Source organism: Syngnathus scovelli, chromosome 3 (assembly GCF_024217435.2).
Source record: "Syngnathus scovelli strain Florida chromosome 3, RoL_Ssco_1.2, whole genome shotgun sequence".
In the NCBI taxonomy this organism is placed as follows: Eukaryota; Metazoa; Chordata; class Actinopteri; order Syngnathiformes; family Syngnathidae; genus Syngnathus; species Syngnathus scovelli.
The window spans coordinates 12464236-12483183 of NC_090849.1; the positions used below are offsets into that span (position 1 = coordinate 12464236).

Here is an 18948-nt window from a genome sequence, read left to right on the forward strand (position 1 = left end):
GAAAAAAGCGAGCTTTGCTCACGTCTGATTTTTTTTATTATTACAATTGGGTTTTTTTTGGGCATAATATTAATCAAGCCATCATCACTGGTACCAACAGTGTCAGTCTGTGGCCACGTAAACAAAAACAAACCAACGCACACTGCTGCAGAGAAAACTTGGGGGTGACAGATTGCTTGGAGCTTTGTTATTACCTCAAGAAGTTGGTATGCCACGAACCCTCTCCATCTGGTTTGAATTAGAGGCCTGATAATGATGGGTTAAAGTGTCTGTTTGTGTTTGTTTTCAATCCCAAAATTTGCGTCAGAAAAGGGCATTTGTTTCATTAAAGAGTCAATTGTAAGCAGTAATGGCCCGTGAGCCATTTTTAGTGTGAATGAAAGATATTGTAATTTACAATTGGGTACATTTTTTTTATTTTTTCAAATAATTATAATTATAATAAGTATTTGAACATCACCTCAAATGATCTCTCGTTACTATTTAACTGACTGAAGAGTCAAAAATAAACTTTTCTACATTTGCTGTATTTCAGTGTAATTGTCATCGTAAAGTACAATCTCTTTAATTAGCATTTCATTTGCTCGATATAATTTGGCATTTGTTCTGTTAATGCCTCTCATAAAAAGATGCTCTTATGTTTTTATGAGCAGACCGCAACAATTTCTATTTTCCAGACAGAAACACAAAATCTACCCACTTTTATGACTTACTATTATTACACCGAATTTATCCAGGTGTAATTATTTAAAAACAACTGCCTCATGCCATAAATTTTTCATCATCACAAGTTTTCCTTTTATTGTCTTCCAGTGTCATTGTTGATAGAAACTTTGTACTTCATCATTGTTATAAACACTCCCTCTCCTTGACTGCATTTCTGGTTGCAGCTGAAATGTTGGCTTCCTCGCTTGTCTTGGGGCTACCAGTTGTGCTCAGCGGACAGGCTCAGAGACATTCCTTAAGCCCTAACACATCCAACATAAACTCACACTTAATGATCTCTTTGTAGCATCTCATGGACATTAGAAACATTCAGAAGCGTCCAGTTGGCAACCATCGGTTGAACCTTGCTTCACTTTTTTCCCCTTATATGTATTTGCTTCGGTTTTGTCGTTCAGGTTGATCCACCGAATCATCTCATCATTGCTCACTCACTCGAGCCTATCGACTGGAAGGCTTTTCACAGGCATTTCTGACACACCCTGGCTCTGAATCACACTCTCGGAGGAGGAGATTACAGCCTTTTGTCACCTTGCCTGTCAGAGCTTGGCTCTGGCTGACAAGAGATGGATGTGTCAAACAGGTGAGCAGTTCCATTCTGAAAAGGACAGAAAGCTTCTCAATAAGAAGACCTGTCATTTTCATGACAGCTTGCCTCCTCCCGATCTATTGTCAGCTAATTTAACTTCAATTTTGCACAAGACACTAGACTGTGATTCCCATGTACTTACAAAGTGCTACGATAGATTATCAGGTGTGCTGTGGGAAATAATCGAGTTAAAAGTAACTGTTCAATAAAACAGGCCCAGGTTTATAAATCAGCAAATTTGTAAGAAAAATTAGATAATATTTTTGTGACATTTTTGTTTATTTATTAATGTGCTATTGCGATTTTCTAAAGTGATACATTTGGTCACTACAAGTTGTTTCCAACACTATGATTTATAATATTTACGTGACAATTAGGGCATGGGCTTCTACTCGTAGAAAAGTGTCAAGTGACTAAGAGAAGGCTTGCTGTCAGCCATGCTTGATTTATACGGCTAATCTTCCCCTGTTGATTCCTGTTGTTTTGTCCAACCCGTAACCTTTTTCTCTTTCGCCCTCCCGGAGGAACCTATCAATCCTCTGTCAGTGCATTTTAGTAATACATGTCAATTCAACTTAACAGCTTGTAAATTCTGAAATCCACACCTGTATAGTGTAGTGCAACAAACGTAAACTCACAGGAAACATGGGGGGGGGAGGGGGGGGGGAAGCTGAAGATGACGATGCGTCATTACTACAAGCACAGAGCAGCCAGGTCATCCAGCAGATAAAGGCGGTTGAGAGCCATGTGCATCACATTAAGCTCAATTCCTGAAGATATCCGTCTTTATCTGGCCTTGATAAGGTTACTTCAAAAAAACATCCAGCTTCACTAAATCACAACTGTGCTGTGTTTTGTCTCATTAGGTTTTCCCTTCATTTCACAACTCGGAGCATCTATCTGCCCTGCCAGCCAACTCCACAATGTCGAAGCAGTAATTCACGGAGAGTGAGACACTGTGGCACTTACGGACTCGTCAACCTTTATTGCAGCTTCCCACTGAGTCTACTGTTCCCTTCACTGCAGATGTGTTTTTTGTTTGGTTTAGGGGCCTCCGAGGTTTTGATATTTTTATTACCTCTCAGGGGTCGTCCGTCAGGACCTGAGGCCCGGGTGCGCCACCCGGCAGTTCCCTCGCTGCCCACCCTCCGACTACTGCCACACAAAAATACTTCTGTGGGAGGAACTGAGCATTGCTGTCTGGACTTCACACTGAGCTGCACTTAGAGGTAATTTAAAAGCCCCTGGTGGATGCTTTTGCTCGCTGTGTGCTTTTTTCCTGTCATCTTCATCCTGGATTAAATACTGAATCAATATTTTGTTGCTCAAGCAAAATAAACAAAATAATCATTCTTTCTCCTTTGGTTTAGCAAACGAAATCCACAATAGAATATTTGCAGACATATTTTAAGGGTGGAAAAAAAAACAACAAGGCTTTGCAAATAGTTCTAATTCAAGCATTCAATTGTGCAAAGCCCTGGAAAGAAAAACACCTTTCACTCTATCGGAGTGTATTCGATCAGCTCCAGGTTCCTCACCGCCTCTGATTCATGGGAGCTGGCTCAAAAATGGGAGCATTCCCTTTTGCTCATGAAATGGAGAGAATATATGGTTTCTAATGAGGCGCTAGGTCTGTTACGTCAAAAGAATTATGAGTTCAAGTGATCTTTTTGAATTTGCCGAGGTCTTGCATGAGTGAAAAGTGTGGGTGGCTATGTGAAAGTAAATGTACCGTAAGAATTATAATTTCTTTGTTGTTTTTATTTTTACTTACAGGGCCACTGGCCAAATCAACACATATGACTCAATTAGTAGCATTTAATTAGTTTAGCTGGGAAACTCACCTAAAACTTATAATATTTGTTTGCTGTTATGGAAAACACAACATCCAGCACTGCATCGCCCTCATCCAAAGGAGGATAATTCTCAAGGCATAGATGTGCATGAAAATTTGTCATATCTTCAAGTTTGTTACAAATAATATGAATTTGTCACTGCTGCAATGAAAAAAATCACAGTGAAAAAAGTCTGTCTCTAAGATTACTTGAACTAATATATTAGGTACTGTAGGCAAAAAGGAATTTCCTATTATCCCAAAGTGCTCTTTTTTTATCCTGATATATTTTTAGATTCGCCACTGGAATAATATTATCAATGACCGACTATGTGAATTTTTGTGGGTGGTTGCAGTCCTGCATGACATCCATAGTGCCCTTCTGGGCTAGGCCCCATGCCTCACACAAACTGCATAAGCAGCAGCTGATTTATAGCTAAGGCCCTCCTAAGCATTCTGAGTTCAACATTTTTTTCCATTTCACCAACCTAATATTCTTTTAAAACCAATTAATGAAAAATATTAATGGATTCAGACTCATGACTGGAACTGGTTCGTGACAAGTTCTCCAAACCGTAACAATTTCTATTGCAATAATCCCATAATGCCTTTTTGAGAACCAATCTCTACTGTGGGAAAAAGAACTATTCAAATAAAAATAAAAATTACAACTGAAACTTACCTGCAGGTTGTTTCGCCCATCCAGCATCCATGAGGAAAGTTTATTCTCTGAAGAAGCAGATATGCCCCTCAGACTTTCTGGGTCGAAGGTCAGGCACATGACAGGCTCGAGGTGGACTTTGGTTTGGCTCAATATGGACCTCTGGGTTATGTCCCATAACAACAGTGATCCGTCCTCATACCCGGCCAGCAAGAGGGGTCCAGGACCTGATTGTGGCTAAAGGTGAGAGAGGATGATAACAGAGATAGAGAGAAAGTCAGTGAAGACTCAGCCTCAAAAGAACCTTCTTGCCAAAATGGCCTCGACCGCTATGCGATACTGGAAGCTGAGCAGAGCAGAGGTTATCTTTCTGGAAGCTCCTGCTGACACCCACAGAGTCACTGTGGGCTCCATTCATCAAGCTGCTGTTCTTTCTTAACATCATTCCATTACACCACTACTCACTTTACTCCTCGTCTATATTACTGCGACAAAGACCTTGGTATTAAGCTGACAATAATAATTTTGTTTAGTGGCCAAAGATTTGGAATTAGTTCATTTTTTATCACCAATACCCCAATGTAATCAGTAAATGCTAAAAATGTCATTTGAAAATACTGCAGTAATGTCTCCCATGTTGCTCCTATATGTACATTAATTTATATTCATGCAGTCCATCAAACTGAACTCTTTATTTAAAATTGCTGTGGCCAAAACAGGATGGTTGCAAATATTCTTATGACAACAACACTACCAAATGAGAAGAGATGCAAATGAGACATGATGAAGTGATGTCCCAATGAAGTTGGTAGTCAGCCATAACCTTGCAGTACCTCCTGGGGTTACGGTTGGGTTAACCCCAACCCCCCTTTTAATAGTGTGTGTAGGATCAGAAAAGCAAAGTTGCCATTTCACAACGCTTGTAAATTACTTCAGTGAAAGAGAATGTACAGGTGAGCTGATAAAAAGCTGAGCTTCATATCTCTCTTTGGGGGGGAGTAAGGAGAATTATTGGTGATGGAGAAGGCGGAAGGTGTGACATTTCATTATAAATCAGTTTTCTTGAAAAAACACAAACAGTTCACAGAGAACAAATATTTTTACATTAGTACATATTAAACGTGACTAATTCACAGCACAAACGTGTGCCTTTATATTACTACCAACAAGGAGAGAATCAAATTTGTTCCATATGTGCCAGAAGAGAAGATATTTTCATCCATCTTCAAGTCCTCTTCTCACTTAACACAATATATTTCTCTTGTTCAACCTTTAAACAAATTATAGACAGAGTCATGTATTCCCTCCAAACACATCATCCAGGATGAACACGAAGGGATTACAAAAACAAATAAAAACAAGTGAAAATCGGTGGCCCCTGCTTGCCACCAAGGTCTGGGCTAAGCGTTTCAGGCTTGGGGCCCACCAGTTCACTTAAATGTAGGACCTCCTTGATTGACGATGTTATGGGTCAAAGGTCAGGGAACCCTGGGTAGACACCTAATTCATTATATCCTACAAGGCTTTTCTCCACGCGGGCTCTCTGCCGGAATGGGGCTGAGTTTATGGGAGAAGATTCATCACTGCACAATAGCTGGAAAGATGGATGGATGGTGACTAGGCGGAGATGCAAGACCGAGTAACATTGGACCTCTCCAACATGGCATTTATAGAATGTGTCATTGTTTTGAGTGACAAATACATGATTTTGAGATCCCCAAATGTTTTGCTCCTTAAAATTATTTTAAAAGAAAGTAGTAGTACAGTAAACACTGGGGGCTACCAATAGATTACAGCGAAATAAAAAACTGGAGGATTTTTTTGACTACATTTGTAAATTAATTTGAATACAGTGATTATTGTCTTTGGCTCTAGAAAGGAACATTGCCTTACATTTGATCCAAAAGTATCCTTCCTTGAACTCCCACATCAAACCAATGCCAAGAACATTGTTTTTCTTTCCATAAAATTGCGTAAGGTGAAAAATAAATCCTTGCCACTTGCACATGCTAAAAAAAATTGTCCACATTTTTGTGACCTCCAGGCGGGATTGATATTAATGAAAAACTCCATTAACATACGGATCGAGCTAATCTCTAAAGACTTGTCCAAAACACTTGGATACGACTAGAACTGGGAAAATAATATATCATAACATATTTTCAGTGATGGCTTCACTGAATTAGACGGTTGTAAAATCAAAGAGCTTATTAGATGGTCAAGTAGCGATAGCTTTTCAACCCACAGAAGTCTTCCGGGTTTAGTGAGAGCAGACTTGGACTTGTTCTAAGTAATTCCTTAGCTATTCTCAATTGTCTTTCTCTCTTTCTCTACCTCTGAAATCCTCCTTTGGTTGATTTTGCATTGAGCAGGATAATATTGACCAGAAAAGTTGTGCTCTAATGGATGTTAGTGTAACTGTAGCTCAACTTTGTGTAGACGACGTCATGTTGTTGTCTGATACAATCTAGGTGAGAGCGAATGAAGGAACGTGTGATTATAGACAAATAGTGCTTGTTGATCAAGTAATTATCTGATAATTCATTGGGTGATTTATGTCCATCTCTCGAGTCGACATAACCATTAATGGTGATAAATAATTGAGTGACTTATGCCCATCCCAAATGCTTAATTCAACCCCATTTCATGTTAAAGTCTACCATTTTGCACAAGATCACTATTAATAAAATGTATCGATATCTCCAACTATGAATGCATCCTGGTCTCAACTGTCCACAAAGTGTAAATGAATATTAGACATGACATTTACACTTCATTCAGGTAACACCATTATATCATTTTGTCCTGCTGCTGTTGGTTCTGTCAGGAATCATAAACATGTTTGCAGCATGTTTGCTATTGTGGCCAGTCGAAGCCCAGCATGGCACTGTTCCAACATAAGGAACTAATCCGTTTCCTTGGATTTTTGTCCACTATGTTGTCATGGCTACAAGGCATCAAGGTGATGAGCTGAGAGTGATGGATATCTGTATAGGAACATTTCCTTTTGCTCGCCAGCCTCTGTTCACAACAAAAGCTTTGCAGATCATACATCACTCCTGTTCCCCAGGTCGAGCCCTACAGCACAAGAGAAGTCAAACGCACATGTGGAGGCACTTTCTTCCCACACTTTTCAAAGCTCTCGCTTTCACGGCAAATCAGAGATACAAAGTACGGTCGCTCAACTTCAAGACGAGGCCGGGAGTTTTACTCATCGAAAAGGACACTGAAGTCAGATCACTGTGCTATTACGATACGACTTTAAAAACTCTAAACCTGTCATTGTCATAGCTTCGTAAATCATTGACTGCAGTAGTCAATAATGTATGTTTAGTGCAAGTGCAAATATAAAAGTAGGCCGATTCAAATTATTATAGTACATTGAGTTACACTCACCCGACTTTAGCTCATTAGCTGACAGTATCATTGTCTTCCTTGTAGTGTAAGTAAATTGCATCTCATGACTGAGAGGGGTAATTTTTTTACTGAATGTTACTTTTATATCTTTTCATGCAATTAATCTCTGTTGAAAGGGCCTTGCATGTTATCTGCATCCAAACCTTCACTGTCGACAAACAACAGTAACAGTTTTGGATACAACTTGAGAAGTGCCCATGTGCTTGACATGCATATTGTATGCATAAAATACACTGTTATGTTATTTAAGAAGAGAACAGATTCACATACTGCATGTGTGTGGATCTGTGAAGACAGAGAAAGAGAGACAGAGAGAGAGATGATCATGATTCAAATCAGCTTTCCACTGTGTAAGGTTACAGATGAGCCCTTTCAGATGAGCCATACAGTGCTGCCTTCCACTGACTTTGTGTGAGGCAGCAGTAGAGAAGAAATATATAACTTCTTTACAAAGCAACAGCCTGAAATAATTTAGAATCACTGGGGGCTTTCAGCTTTGAAGTTAGATGGCGGCATGTCCTCGATGACAACATTATTAACTTAGTATGATATAATCGATCATTATGCTTGCTAGAATTCCGCATTGAACATGCAACTAATGGCCCATAAACAAATCATAGGCAAGGAGTAAAATGACATAAACCATAAACCAATGTAAACAAATGTGTCTTTGCTGAATAAAATATATAAGAATTAAATTGAGTATACATTTTATGTGTTTATTCAAACATTATTTTCAAAACAACCCCCCACAAAGCTCAAAACTAAGCACAACAATTATTACCCATGAAAATAATTACAGGGACACGTTAATTTACAAAACAGAACGTAACCTTGTGCCGGGATCAGATTGAATGTACAGCTGCAGGCTGATATATGACTGAGAACCTCCAGCCATTCCAAACACTCTAATTACAGTGTTGGGACTTTGCAAGTTGAGAAGAAATGCTTGGAAAAATGGCCCAGGATGAGCTGTCGAGCTCCAAATTATGTGCCACGGCTTGCGTGTGCATTTTTGTTGACTTTCCTCTTCGTGCCCCTTTGTTATGGGCTGCTAACCAATCGGAATGATGCATAAAGTACGCATACAAAAAGCTATAGCAAGGAAAAGGAAAATAGTAGCATTTTCTCTACCTCATAAAGGTTGACAGGGCGAACCCCTTGCATCCAAAATACGCTTAATTAGATAGATATGCAAAGCTATCTCGGCATAAACGTGTTCGGAATGGAACAACAATCACAATTCGGTATGTAAATCAAAAGATAACTGCTCGTATTTTGTTAAAATGAGAAACAGATTTAAAAACAAAATCAAAAACTGTCACCTGATTGCAGTAAGTTGTCATTCGGAAAATAATATGAAATAAAAATACATTTAGCATACGCCAACACAAGCTAATTTCTTTAGCATTAAATGGTGAGTTGAAATGTTACGTGAGGACATCTTGGGGCTTACCTGCCACAGCTTGACACACATCACCATCCCCACTTTCGAATCTGGTATCAGACTGCACACCAGAGTCTTACTGGGTAGCTCAACAATCTTGAGCTGCAAAAAAACAGAAAGTTCAAAAATCAAAATAAATGAGTGGCAAAAAAAAAAAAAAAAAAAGCTCAACAATAGCCATGTGCTTTCAGCATACTTTAAGAGTTGCTGGTGAAACGATAAGGCATACGTATACTGTAACTTGTTCTCGACTCGTGTGACAAGTGTTAATTTGCAAATGTTTGTGTAAAGTCCAAATACTGTTTGATTAGTGAGCAGTGGGGCTCACACTTTTCTCCGTTTCGTAAAAGACATAGCAGCTGAGAATGGAATTTCAGATATGGATGAAAAAAAAAAAAAACGTTAACCTGCTTTTTCCTCAATAGTTGGAGACAACAATTTCACACTCTTCGGTGAGTCAGAAACCTCATACCTTTCCACTGTGCATGTTTTCATAATTCAGACTCATTTAGTAAACAAGTCAGTGTTTATTTACATAAAAAATCTTGTAATTCTTAATTTGACTGAATGGAAAAAATCTGTCACTGCAGCTTCAGGACCTCCACAAAGCAATTGGTTCTGCAACAGGCAGTGGAGCAGCATCCGTCATCACAAAGCAGCCACCACACTGTCTATAATAAATCCAGATGCAGCTGACATATGACATGCCTCGAATGGTCTTTTCCTGCACATACTGGTGATGATTCCAAATTGCTCAAGTGAGGCTTGGGGCGATGCAGGCGTACCTAGAATGCTACAAAACCCTCTCCCAACTTTATCCGTGTTGATGATTTGCGTATTCATTCTCATTAGGCTTCACAATTAGAAGCCCTTTAGGCAACCAATCTGTTTTTCTGTCCAACATGTTTACATACACACCTAATAAAGTGATCCTTAAAGGACATGTCATTGCCCCAGGATATCTGCTGTTCATGTGCTTCATCACCTGGACCATAAATAAAAATCTCCCGTGCTATTAATTAATTTCAAAACGAGCAGGCAAGAAACCAAAATTATTACATGAGTAACGACTAACACGTTATTTTGTTGTCTTGGTTTCACCTATACGAAACTAAACTATATTTTATCTGTGTCTGTGAAAAACACCGCTCCTGCACACTGGCAAGTGTATTCACACTCATTGCATCTAATCATGGGTTTCAAATTTGAGCATGATAAGCATCTGTCTGCACCAGTTATGCCTGTGTAATTGAGTGGAGAGACAAAATGGCAAAATCAACAGTGGCCTCCTTCTTGGCCTGGGATGTTGCATGTGTGTGTGTGTTTCTGTGCGTGTCTATTGGGACAATGGTATTATTGAGACGCTGGGAAGTCAAAGGCGCCCTGGTGCCTGGTCCACAAGATGGGGGTTAGCTGAGGCACATTTGGCTGGATCAGGTGACTATTTTGTCCCTTTCAAGTGTGGCTCCTTCACAGCAAAGCAAGTAACATGAATCTGAAGGCAATAAAAGATGCCTGAATAGCAGGCTGCCCTGTACCCACTTTGACACTGGCCAGGCACCAGACATTACAGGCCAGTGGGTGTTGAGCATGACACATGACCAAACAAATGACCAGTCTCAATGATTTTATCGACCACTCAATCTCATTAGGCTAGTGAATCCCAATTCTTACAAGTCTATTAACAACAAATCCTCCAAAGCAGGTGCTCCCATTGGTACGTATATCAATGCTCCAGAAAAGCTACATCAGCATTTAGGGATCTAACCACATGCGTAAAACTCAGGAAAGCAGCAATGGGGAATTAGACAATGACACTACCGAGGTGTATACTTTTTTAGATTGCTGTCACAGAAAAAATAAAGTTTAATACTCCCGCCACAAAAAACAAATGCTCGAAGGCAACAGATAATTTTGATCCCGACAACTGAAGAGGTTAGGACAGGTCAATCATCCACTGGAGGGTAGGAATCAATCAACCTGTAAAGGTTGGCGATCACGGGGATCAATACCATGAGGTCTCACCTCCTCAGTTTGCTGTCCTGCAAAGGCGAGCAGGCAAGTCTTCATTCCTGTCTCCAGCAAGGAGCACTGACAGAATCCAACACTTCCTGTACTCAGAGAGTCCATCAGCTCACTGCGACCTTGACTCAGATTCCAAAGACAGACCTTCGTGTCCCGTCCTTGACTTATTTGTTAAGAGAAAAGAGAGACGGTTACATCAATTAATGGAAGGGAACCAGGACCACAGAATGAACACCAGCATACTGACCTAATAAGTGTATCTGCTGAGTGAAGTGTATTGACCCAAAGAACTGAACTCCCAGAATGACCTTCTATGATTCTCTCTGCCCTCCTATTGTTCAAATTCCACATATGGATGGCACCCTTCGCTGATCTGCAAAAATGAGAAAAAAAAAGTTATCTTGCACACATTTTGGTTTGTGTTATCTATAGGGGTCTAAGTAATAATCACTGACCTAGTGTTTCCAAACTTCCTAAACAAGCAACACACTACAATACTTGATGCCAAGAAAACCTACCAAAGTCAAGCTTTGTGCTTAAATTCAAGAACTAAAATTAGAGATGTCAAAATGAATCCATTAATCAACAAGTAATCAATTATCAAAGTCATCTATGACTATTTTAATAATCGAGTAATCTTTAAGAGGCATTTGTTGAATTACAATCATCCAAATCTTTGATTGCCTCACAGCGGTAATTAATCAATCATTTTTGTACTCGTTTATGAAAACCGCTCGATTATTTTTTGTATTTATGTATTTTGTATTTATTCAAACCACACTAGTAACTGTTTGGACAGTACAACATAAATCTTTGTTGTGTATTTAGTTCTTTTTATAGCCAAACAATACCAAATAAACAACTGTAAATGGGGAAAAATGCTACACTACACACATTATTCTATTAATAGATGGAATAACCAATAATTGATTAAAAGAATAAAAGCTACAACGTTTAAACAAAAAGACACAAAAGAAAGATAAGGAAAAGACAGCCAAAATTTAAAAACAAATTCTAGCCAATCCTGGTTTTCTGCATTTAAAAAGCCACATTCTACTGGATATATCGCAAAAGCTGGTTGCTGAGGCTAAGTCAAATGCAACATCTGCATATACTAGTACTTTTTTGCCGGGGATGAAATGAGTTGAATGTGTTACCCAGAGAAGAGGAGGGGACTGTCCCCTCCATGGCAGCTGAAGTGGATGGTGTTGAAGGCTCCACTGGCACCCCTCAAGGTGTAGATTGGGGATGGAGCTGGCTGAGACATCGCCACCGTTCACAAGGTCACAACAAAGCCATATTCTGAAGTTTACTGAAACAGAAAAGACAAAACTTCAAGTAATATTATTGTTCTATTATTGTGAATCTGCATTATTGGAGTAATAAATTGATTTCCTTTAACTTTGTTTGTTTTCCATTGATACTTTCATTTTTATCATTTCAAACTTCATTTTTCTTGTGGGGCTCAGCAAATGCTTATCAAGTGACTGCAACCTATCAAGCCGGTAAAACTGACATCCAAACATAGGTGTGCCTAAAATGCATACAGCTATCGGTTATGTTAGCCCACTTCTCAACAGTTGAAAATAACTGAAGCAATCTTGATGCAAACAGGTAAAAAAGACACCGCTGCAACAATGTAAAAAGTATTTGTCACACCAGACAGTTTCATGTACTGTCTGTATTTTCCCTGTTTGTAGTGGCTACAAAGCCTGCAGCTATTTGCTGCAGAGGCTCTCGTTCTTGTCGACTTCCTCCTTCCAGTCTATAGTATAACGCCTCTTTTACCCAATATGTTATAAATCACAACTTGTGACAGCTTAATTACAGTAAACAGATTCTGGCTTCTCACTCCTTGAGGCATATGTAAGAGGTGAGACTTTTACGTCACCTGTCAACTAGGCAGCTGAGGAAACTCATCCGACCACAGGTAATCTGCCCAAAAATTAAACACTGCTGTGGGATTATGTGGGCACCTTTCAATAATTAGTTAAGAGTGCTGATAATCAATTCACTGTAACTGCATGTAGACCAAAATATTGTATTAAAATTTAATACATAAATCTCAGATATTGACACTGTCACTGTCTCAAGTTATTTCATCTACAAAAACTTCCGTTTTACAGTTAATAGGGTCGATAAATGGATCCACATTACATTTCTTTTATCGTTGCAAAAGAAACCTCCAAAGTTTTATCTTGGTCTGCTGAATGTTTTTTCCTGAATAGACTTAAGATGTTCAAAGATTATTTTACAATAAAGTGCAATTACATTGCAGTACAGTTAATGCACTTCGTAATATCATGTTCATTTTCCATTCCACTTCCAGGGCTGCTCCAACACAATAAATACTGTACATATCATACAGACATTGAGGCAACTTCTGTTAGAATTGTGAATGGCGGAATGTGCGGCTGGGGGTTTTGGGACATTTGCAGTCAACAGTAACCTGCAAGTCATTCTGAGGATTAATTTGAGAGTAAAAAGGCAACAGGACAACTATCACAATGTGCTACACATAGAAAAAGCATAACAAAGACGTATCCACTCATCCATGCTGAGATGGTTTGCGCGAAGAAACGTGTACGGAACTAGAGGCAACTTTTATTCAAAAATTGTGTGTGTAGTTTGAAATATTTGTAAAATGCTTGAGGTTCTTCTGTATATAAAAGTCACACCTGAGTATCAGTTGGTAGATCACCCAAACTACGAGGAGGTAAAACAGTGGGACTTATGATCGTACTTAGAAATGACAATGATGCATTTAATAGTGGGAAGACACTGTATAGTAGAACCAATAAACAAAGTTTTGAACCTCACATTTTTTATCAACCGACAACAATACTGTATGTGAACATAATTTTTAATTCAATGTTAAAATGAAAAAATTCTGGACAGGGAGGACCGATGGCTTGAGAGAGGAGTCAAGGTAGCTACCCATTCATTCATCTTTCTCACAAGGGTCGCAGGTGGCTGGTGCCTATCCACATTGTCGAGGTACATCCTGAACTGGACGCCAGTCAATCACAGGGCACATATGGACCAACAACCATTCTCACTCACAATCAAACCTAGGGACATTAGGGAGTGGACAATCAACCTTCTATGCATACCATGCATACCTGCCATCCACTTACAAAAACATCCCGACATCTCTGCCCAAAAGAATGTCCCTGTGTTATGTGCCCACCAAAAAGTCAGTTGCCACGAAAACAGCGAATGACCGGTTATTGCGCAACAGTCATTCTCCAGTCACACCTGTCAACAACCCCCATGTAACCACACCCCAGTAGACCTCCCTACCTGAAACAAAAACACGCAAATTCTGCACCTAAGACTTAGAAATAATATACCTTCTTAAATTTTTACTGATTGCCATAATTTGGACAAAGTCAAATCATGGCGTATGGTTAAAGTCAAAGTCAAAGTCAGCTTTATTGTCAATTTCTCCACATGCCAAAGACACACAAAGAAACCGAAATTTCGTTCCCCCCTGTCCCACGGTGACAAGACATGGCTCACAACAGAGAAACAAGTAACAAGTATAACAAAAAGCTTTAAAAGGGTTTTTTTTTCCTTAACACGATCACTCTATCCAGGCGTTGGTAGCTGGACTCATTGCAGCAGGGGTGTCAAACAAATTTTTTTTGGAGGGCCGCATTGTAGTCATAGCGTCTTTCGGAGGGCTGTTATGACTGTCAACCCAAATAAATGTATGAGCACCTCATACTATATACAGTAAAAGCTAGAAAACAAACTGACAAATAACTCGTTTTCAAATCAGACGAGTAAAAACTGGTCAAATATTTCAAAAAACAGATATTATTAAAAGTGAAGACAATTTGCAATTCTAGTAATGACACGAATTTGATGCACAATTTGTCTTCGCGGGCCACATAAAAGGATGTGGCGGGCCGTTGAATCTATTTCAAACCTCACAACCAAGCTCATTAGTTAACTTAATACGTTTTCAATTCCTATTTTGATATTTGATGTGACGGCATGATATTTTTTTCCATATTCCAAAGGGCTCCTTGGCCTTTTGATTACTTCCCTCAAGTTTCCATTTCCATATCCAATATAGACAACCCTGACAAGAAACGCTTCGGTCAACAACTGTACAAACTTGTTTTCCTGTGGTACGAAGAAAATGGCAAAACCCAATAACAGGGATTTTGTGAGGGTCTTTAGCTTAAGCTGCAAGACTTCTGTGACTGTGAGTATGTGACAGGAGGAGGCTCACCGTGATAACAGGTGGATTAGGCGTTACTCGTTGTCTTCCTTGCAGAAGGGCCGTGTATATCTGTGACTCATGAACTGAGTAGCTTGTTTTCACTGTCTAAAGACATTTGGTGGGTGGGTTGATTGGTTGGGTGCAGGGTTTCAACTTTCCACTGCTCCCTTTCACATAAACACAACAGCGACGGAGGTGTCACTGTGCAGGGACCGTGAGCTGCCAAACCAAACTATGTTCGCAAGATGAGTACAATGGCCACTTTCCCCTGCCATGACTTCCCGCTGGACTGCGTCTTGTGTTTAACCAGGCGTCAGCATTTCCATTTGCTGAGCATTGCTGAACAATGACCCTGTTTTGGTGCCAGCTCCAGTCACCCACAAACCTAAATACAAACTGCTCTAGTGGTGAGCTATTCAAAGGGAAACAAAAAGGCAGCAGGATGTCACTCAGATCTATTTGCAAAGCCACAGATTAGAAATGCCAGAAACCACCTTTGTTAAACAAAGTAACTGTACAGTCATAACTGTGAGCAGAAGCTGAGTAATAACTGTTTTTCATATCCACCCTTTTACAGCCCCATAGTAATCTCTCAATATAATATGGTTTGTCTGCTTCTCTCATTAAAAATGCCCATATAATAACATGTCAGAAAGGGGCAGAAGGTAGTAGAGGAGGGTTGAAGCTTCTGCTGCCTGTAACAGATAAGACAGCTCTGGGTAATCTGAGTCTAAGTCTGTGGATAAAGGCAGTTTGTCTCTTCTTGGGCTGTCTGTCCACACCTTCAGTGTAATTAGGCCTAATTATGAGAAAAGGGTCCGCTTCCCCTTCATGTTATTAAATAAGAGCCTGCCTCATCTGCCAAGAATCTCTCACTGCCAGCAAGGAGCTGGCGACCTTCAGATCAAACATTGCCACTATCTGTGCGCCTGCCCCACGCTTTCTTCTCCTCACCACATGAGGAGGTAGCGTTATGATGCCAGGCACTCAACTTTGGGGGTTTTGGAGGTAGATGTGATGGGGGAGTCATGTCCACATTCCTCGTTTGACTCTGGTGCTGGTATCGCCAGAATCAGCAGCTCCCCACCTGAGCTGCTGCCTTGTCAAAATCTGCCATTCATAAAAAGAGGAGCAGGAGCGGTATGCTGACCACAAGAGCTTAATAGAGAAGCTTCATTATGGCCCTGTTTGACAGGCATCATTATGAAAGCATCGGATTCCTAGATCCTCTCCCCTGATTTCAGTTCAATCAAACAGGTCTGAACAAAAATGATGAACAAATGAACGTGGATTGCACATAAATTGAAACTAAAAGATATTCATTGTAAACAGGCCTTCTAATGGAAAGACAACATTTGAAGGACTCAACTACATCTTCGGAAAACTTCTTGGGGATGAGAACTAACTGGGTGAACACTACTATTCAGCATCGGAAAACTGCATTGGCACAAGTGCTAATCCCGGTTTCAATTAATTATTATTATTTTTTTGTTTTACGCATGTAAATGTTTAGACTGTCCTGACCTGGAAGCACTTTTGCATTGGTTGTTGGACAACTTTTGTGCCCTGACCTCCCACCATAGATAGTTCTCAGGAGGAAACCAACTTGCAGAAAGGAGAGGCAAGTCCATTATTAAAGTCCAGTTAGACAAACAACATGGGAAGTGGTTAGGAAGCCACACACCCATTATTGTGTCTTGGTGGGGAGATCTGGACTGGATAAACAGCCCCGCGTCAGATAGATGCTGAAGTCAGACACAAGTGCACCAACACCCACTGTCAGTCACAGATCCACTGAACGGGAAGAGGTGGCATTGTTTGCGTGAATAGCGTGAATGCTAAGCAGGGGCCACAGGAGATAAGACCTCAATGCCTTGTGGGTGTCATTGAGGCAAGCATTGATGGAGCACCGTGTCATAAGGTCCTGATTTAGCAGCTCCTGTCTGTGGTCAACAGGTACCAGAGTGCTTATCTGTTTGCATTATCACCCATTTCCTCCATAAAGTCATTTACCTGGACACTACGGGGTAGGTGAACACAAGAGGGTCAATAGCTTGAGTGTCATACATCAACACTTGTTTCACTGCGATAGCCTGAAGATCAGCAAGCATGTGCCTGTAAAAAAAAAAAAAAAAAAAAAAAAAAGAATCATTGTGCTATACAGTGTGAACCAAAAAGTCAATCTTATTTTGGCTTGTTGCAGTTATTGCTTTAAATCGATTATTTGCCCATCACTGCTGACATGTAGACACTTGGCAGAAACAGGTGGTTCCTTCTTAATGAGTCTCCCAATAAAAGAGGTTTTTTTTAGCTTGCCACGTAATACATCTTTATAGAGCAGACAATAGGAGAGACATGGCAGAGCCCTAGATGGTAAGTCATTATTATTAGAGGTGTAAAACTTAATAAATTAATCAACAACTAACCGATAATCAAATTAATTGCCTTGTATTTTAATAAATGAGTAATAATGTAGAGCCATTTTTTAACCAAAGATTGTTCAAATTTGATTTCAGATGGTCGAAAGTAATAATTCTCTGAATTCTCTCATCCTTCATGAAAGCAGACTTTCTCTTTTGTATTCAATTAATAAATGAAAATAAGACATTTGCAAATATCTGCTTTTACTTTGGAAAATAATAAGCATATGTATATCTTTGTTGAGTGATATTGCTTAACTGTTTAGTTGTTTTTAGTAATTTCACAAAATAATACCAAATAAACAAAAATAATTGGTTAATGAATTATTTGGGTGAAAATGATTATAATGCACTTTAACACAAATAAAATGGTATCAGATTATTTGATTAATCAATGGAATAATCTATATAATATCCATCCATTTTCTGAACCGCTTAGTCCCCACGGGGGTCGCGGGCGTGCTGGAGCCTATCCCAGCCGTCATCGGGCAGTAGGCGGGGGACACCCTGAATCGGTTGCCAGCCAATCACAGGGCACACAGAGACAAACAACCATTCGCACTCGCACTCACACCTAGGGACAATTTGGAGTGATCAATCGGCCTACCAAGCATGTTTTTTTGGGATGTGGGAGGAAACCGGAGTGCCCGGAGAAAACCCACGCGGGCTCGGGGAGAACATGCAAACTCCGCACAGGGAGGGCCGGAGGTGGAATCGAACCCGCACCCTCCTAACTGTGAGGCGGACGTGCTACCCAGTGCGCCACCGAGCCGCCCATCTATATAATAATTAATTCTAAAAATATTCAATAAAAATATATCCTAAAAATTATTTTATCTTGGCTTCTCTAAGGAGGTATAGAGGGGAACTAACAGAGGTCACAGTCAGGCAGGGCTCCAGACTAACTTTGTACACTGGTTGCATTTGTGCACAAAACTGTTTTTCTTTGCTGCACCAGCACAAATAGGGGCACGAAAATATTTGCCACACCTCAGACCACGTTACTGTATTTATGAGACGATATGAGATTTAACGATGGTGGATGATTTTACAGAGCACATGAAACTAACAAGCACACAACTAAGAAATACAAATAAAATACAAACATAAGGCTTGTATTGGACTGTGTAAAACCCTTTAAAACGTTGTTTGCTATGAAGAAAACGTGTATGTTTTCAAGCGATTCCTCTTTCGGACCATTAATTACCACACTATTAAGTCGATTAGATGTCACATTACATTCCAGTGAGGCATGAACTTTTATTATTCTGTTTTGATACTGTCTTGTTTAAGAAACGATCTTACAAGAGAATCAGCAGCAAAAGCTAACAGCAAAAACGCACAGAGAGCACAGCAAAGACTTTAGATTAAATAAATATAGGTATGTAGCAAAGAAACTTTAGCACTACCATTTCTGGACGACAATGTTGTTTTGACAGTGCAGACCTCCGATACAAAACATGCGCCGGTTTCCTAAGGACCCTTGTTTACATCACGTGAGCTGTCCTTACAATGCCTGTACAAAAATCGCTCGCACGCCTCTTGCGCCTTTTCGCTCCTATGTGTGTGCGTGCAAGTGCAGAGAGAGAGAGAGAGAG

The 18948-nt window shown here is 39.9% G+C and overlaps 1 protein-coding gene across 5 annotated transcripts in view; it reads right to left on the reverse strand.

Moving 5' to 3' along the window:
* gnb1l (guanine nucleotide binding protein (G protein), beta polypeptide 1-like) overlaps positions 1-18888 on the reverse strand; it is a 25290-nt gene extending 6402 nt beyond the window's left edge. For 2 of the 5 annotated variants that reach the window (XM_049762932.2, XM_049762928.1), the window contains exons 1-7: positions 18760-18888; positions 16944-17045; positions 11854-12008; positions 10944-11069; positions 10697-10859; positions 8681-8773; positions 3829-4044 (exon numbers count right to left, since the gene is read on the reverse strand). In XM_049762932.2, coding sequence (XP_049618889.1) covers positions 3829-4044; positions 8681-8773; positions 10697-10859; positions 10944-11069; positions 11854-11963 — 708 coding nt within the window. In that variant the 5' untranslated portion in view covers positions 11964-12008; positions 16944-17045; positions 18760-18888. Of the gene's footprint in view, positions 1-3828; positions 4045-8680; positions 8774-10696; positions 10860-10943; positions 11070-11853; positions 12009-14939; positions 15088-15884; positions 16035-16943; positions 17046-18759 lie in introns of those variants that run through there. The other 3 variants (XM_049762929.1, XM_049762931.2, XM_049762930.2) reach the window with 3 other exon arrangements.
* Positions 18889-18948: the final 60 nt, after the last annotated feature.